At 34.3% G+C, this 4,996-nt stretch overlaps 2 protein-coding genes across 2 annotated transcripts; both read right to left on the bottom strand.

The window, feature by feature from the left end:
- Nucleotides 1–792: 792 nt before the first annotated feature.
- On the bottom strand, nucleotides 793–1,095 carry LOC25483979 (auxin-responsive protein SAUR32). The gene has a single exon (XM_013612710.2). The coding sequence runs from the start codon at nucleotides 1,093–1,095 to the stop codon at nucleotides 793–795; it is 303 nt and encodes a 100-aa protein (XP_013468164.1).
- A 2,888-nt stretch (nucleotides 1,096–3,983) lies between these two features.
- LOC25483978 (auxin-responsive protein SAUR32) lies at nucleotides 3,984–4,280 on the bottom strand. The gene has a single exon (XM_013612709.2). The coding sequence runs from the start codon at nucleotides 4,278–4,280 to the stop codon at nucleotides 3,984–3,986; it is 297 nt and encodes a 98-aa protein (XP_013468163.1).
- Between the last annotated feature and the right edge of the window lie 716 nt (nucleotides 4,281–4,996).

Genomic DNA, 4,996 nt, shown 5'->3' with positions numbered 1-4,996 from the left:
TCAGAAGTCTAATTAAAGTCAAACTCTCCCAGAAGAACTCATACTCTTGCTGGAAAGGAAAAGTCATTTTTTGAAACTTCCTTGCTTCCAATAGGTCTGCATTCCATTTTAACAGAAAACATGTGGTGGACTATAATCAAACTATGCTACTTGTTCAAAGTGATTTATAGTAAGGTGATTGACCTTGAGAAATTTCTAGGTTTGCAAAGAGAAGTGTTACTTAGTGTGAGCTTGAGATGTATTTTCCACGTACATTCTTCAGTATAATGATTCATCTAACTGTTCTTGTTGAGATCATCTTCATACGAAGAAATACTTTTGAAGAGATAGAGACGCAAATGAGAGTTAGATATAATCCATGTTAAAAATTAATTTGAAAACCGAGTCATCATTCCAAATGTGATTAAATAGACACAATTATGCAGGCATGCATATATCATATGGGTCTGGTTTAGTGTTTCATGAAGATGTTTAAGGGGTATGTGAGGAATCAAATAATCAAAAGTGTCGAGTTTTGTACTTACCGAATAGCTCTATAATGCAGATCGATTCAACTGGACTTTGAAGTTCTCTACACTCACGAAATAACAACTATTTCTTAGTATTATTGATGTAAAGAGAGTATAACGAATCATCATGTATATATACAATTTCAAGTGGCAGCAAAAGGCTTAATCAATTATAAAATACTATAATTATACGTCTATCATAGGAAATCAGGAACATCTATCTATCTATAATGTACTTGTATCTTTGTTGCATCTTTGTTTAGTGCTCTTGGCTCTACGCTGCTCATAGTAATCTCTGACCATCTAAAATGTTCTGCAATTCTTGAGGCCTACAAGGGACAGCAATAGCTCCTTCCTGTATGAAACCATACTCTTCCTGTGCTTGACCTAGTAATCCCAAAAACTCAGGATCACTTAAGTACTCCAACCCAATAATAAACTTTTTGGTTTCTCCATCTTTCATTGCAACGACAGCAAAGTATCCTTCCCTAACATCTTCTGGTACCAACTCTTCACTGAAATCATGTCTTTTGTGTACAAAGTGTGAAATACCCTTTTGTATCTTCCCAACAAAAGAAAGAACCATCTTTGTGATTACTGTTGATAAAATTAGGTGTCTTTGTGAAATTGAAAATTTTAAATTTTTGAGCTTGGAAAATCTACACACTGAGTATGTGTATTTATAATGAGAAAAATCTGTTGATTAATTATGAATGTGTAGTTACCGTGTGGTTGTAGAAGCCATAGACATGGCAATATGGAATTCATTGACATTGTTATCTAAATTATTGATTGATAAGTCAATTTTTTCCTTCCATACGCGCTAAGCTGCTTGTATCTTTAGAGGCATGGCAAGATTTTGTTGTCCCTACTCCCTACTGTTACTGTATAGTCATACAAATAATATTCAAGAGTGTGGTACATTGTGCTTGTGTTGAATGGAAGGTGCCTTAGCAGCCACGAGTATATATTTTTAGAGTCATTTTGATCTTTGAATGTATCTAACACTGTTACTATAGTAATTAAATTTATCAAAATTACAGTAACATTCTAAATGCAACTTTCTTTAATGAGTTTAGACCTCGAATGTGTCTTTTAATGAGTTTGGCCGGTCCTCCAATATGTCTTTTGCTAGTTTGTTTTTTATTTTATTTTAAGATAATTATTGTTTGTTAATAAGGAGTCTCCTAGTTGTATTTGAATTCAAGATGTGATTTGGACTATAAATTCCAAACCCAATGTAAAATCTTTGACTTATATTTATAGGTGGGATTTTTAGTTCTTATTGCATTCAAAGATTTGAAGACCATAACCTGGAATAAGACCGACCATCCTTGTTAAAGTTAACTTTGGAAAGGCTTATGATTCAATAAATTGGAACTGTCAGAAATATTGGCTTTGATGCCTTTCTCATTGTTATTCCTTGTGTATATATAGAGTTACAAGGCTATACAAAGTAATTACAGTAAATAATTATATCAAGGAAGAAACTAATAAATATAATGAAGATAGCAAATCAACTACTTATTCACACCCCCCTCAAATTGATGTGGTCGGTAAATGAGCATCAATTTGCTAGCAAGAAACTGATGACGTGGTCGCGGAACAGCCTTAGTAAGAATATCTGCAACTTGCAATTGAGTACTGAAGTGAGGAAGAGATATTAGAGTATCGTGCGAACAGTTGCGTTAGCAGCCAACACTCGGAGGGATTTAGTCCCGCATTAGATAGATAGGATTCTTGAGAAGAGTTTATAAAGAGGAGGCACTCCTCACCGTACAAGCCGGTTTTGTAAGGATGAGCTATGCCTCAATATTCGTGTCATGGTATCAGAGCCTATCGGGTCTGTCGTTGGGCTTCCAGTGTCGTCCACGCTTCAGGCCCATTGGGCCGGGCTGAAGCGTGGCCTGAAGCGTGAGGGGGTGTTTAGTGGCCAACACTTGGAGGGATTTAGTCCCGCATCTGATAGATGGGATTCTTGAGAAAAGTTTATAAAGAGGAGACGCTCCTCACCGTACAAGCCGGTTTTGTAAGGATGAGTTAGACCCCAAATTTCATGACAGGAACTACTTACAATTTATAATGCAAAAAAAAATGTGTTTTCGTGAAAAATGGGTTCATGAATGCTGGTACACATTAACAATATAAGTTCTCGTTAACAAAAGTCCAACAAAAGATTTTGAAACGGGGAGGAGATTGAGGCAAGGTGATCCACAACCACGTTATCTTTTTTTATTGTAGCTTAATGTTCGAGGTCATGATGACTAAAACAGTAAATTTAGGAGGAAGTTTTGAAGGGTATAAGTTGGTGTTCACAAACAATTGTCTCATACAATTCATTGATGACACATGGGTTCTCAAAAGCAAGAGAATGTGCATGGAATAAAGACCACATTACATTGTTTGAGTTGGTAACGGGTTTAAAAGTAAATTTTAACAAAACTAGTTGGTGGGAATAAACATTTTCCAATCATGGTTAGAAGAAGCAATCACATGGTTGAACATAACACCACATTGAAAGATCTCTACTATTTCTATATGATAATCCACTCCTTACATTATTCACCATTCGTTCTCAAGTTTTTTTACTTTTGGGATTACCTCTAATGGGGAGATCCAGATACATAAACAAAATCTCACTGATTTTACAATTCAACAACATGATTGCTTTTTTCTTCTTATTTTCTTTCTAATCATGGTTGGGGAACGATTATTTCCACCAACCTACTTTTATGAAAATTTACTTTTAAACCTGATACCCCTCAAACAGACATTTATTGCTTGCAAGTTCTCCCACTTAAGAGAAGCGAGAACCCATCATAATCGTGTCATTTAACATTGACATAAAGGGGAGGGCATTTAACATTGCTTTACCAGTAAAATGGATGTAGAGATTGAGAAGAAAAATAGTTTGTGGTATAGTGTTTTAAAATACAAATATGGTGAAACCAAGGTAGTGGTTAAGGGTGGTGGATGCGGTTTCAGATTTGGTGGCGTGAAGTTGGAAGATTAGAAAAGTCATTGTTAAGCGGTGGTAGAAACATCGTACTTCTAACTTGGTAACAAAAAAAGTGCTTAGATATACTTAAGTTCGAAAATAAGTACAAGACATATGGTACACAAAGGAGCGTCTCTCAAAATACATAAAATCATGAAGACTGCTTTAAACTAATGCTATGAGTATTGTATCTTCAAATAAATGTTTGCGATCAAGTTCTAAGCTGTAACATAAATTTGTTTTACGTTGCCAAAACAAAATGTCGTGACTACTCTAAAACACTTTTCATGAATTTGAAGAAATCTTTCACACTTAATAGTATTATTGACATAAGAATTGTTATAAGAAAATAATGACAAACAATGTATTGAAGCATCATATTTATATCGTATCATATACAATTTCAAGTTTATAACTATGAATCAGCCGTAAGTTATGAACATGTATCTTCAGCTTTAGTGCTATCTTCTATATGGTCATCTATGACCATCTAGAATGTTCTGTAATTGTTGAGGCAGACAAGGGACAGCAATAGCTCCTTTCTGTATAAAACCATACTCTTCCTGAGCTTGATCTAGTAGTCCCAAGAATTCAGGATCACTCAAGTATTCTAAACCAATGATAAACCTTTTAGTTTCTCCATCCTTCATTGCAACAACAGCAAAGTATCCTTCCCTAACATCTTCTGCCATTAACTCTTCACTGAAATCATGCCTTTTGTGTACAAAGTGTGAAATACCCTTTTGTATCTTCCCAACAAAAGAAAGAACCATCTTTAATAATTATAGTTGATAGTATATTAATTAGTTGTTTTACTTGAACTTGAAAGTTTCTAAGTTTTTGAGGTTGGAGAATCACACACTGAGTATGAGTATTTATATTGTCAACATGCTGAAAAATACACGAAAAATGTTGATTAACGCGTAGTCACAGTTTGGTCCTACACATGGCAATGGCATTCATTGTTATTTATATTATTTATTGATTATTATTGATAGGTCAATTTCTATTTTTTCAAAACGCGGTGAGAAACTTACATGTATCTATCTTTAGAGGGGTGGCAATATTTAATTTGCTGTCCTTACTGTTAGTGTATAGTCATATTATATAGATTAATAATTATACCAAGAGTGTGGTACATTGTGCTTGTGTTGAATGGAAGGTGTCTTAACAGCCACCAGTATCATTAATTTTGAAGATCATTCTTTGTGAATATGGATCTCGTGTATTTGTGTCTTTGAATTCAAGATGTGTTGCGATATGTACATAAATACCAAACCCAAGGCAAAATCTTTGACAATATATTTGAGTTGAATTTTGTTAAGAGTTCCACCTTGGAGGAAAGATGGTATGAATATATGGTTATAAATGAGGACAATCGTCAACTTACAAATCAGTTTTATAAAGTTGAGTTAGATCAAACTTAAATTTTAAGATGGTATCTAAGTCTATCAAACATATGTTGGACCATCTATTATCAGTTTTCTGT

This window comes from Medicago truncatula, chromosome 1 (assembly GCF_003473485.1).
Source record: "Medicago truncatula cultivar Jemalong A17 chromosome 1, MtrunA17r5.0-ANR, whole genome shotgun sequence".
Classification (NCBI taxonomy): domain Eukaryota; kingdom Viridiplantae; phylum Streptophyta; class Magnoliopsida; order Fabales; family Fabaceae; genus Medicago; species Medicago truncatula.
This window is presented reverse-complemented; position numbering and strand designations above follow the sequence as displayed.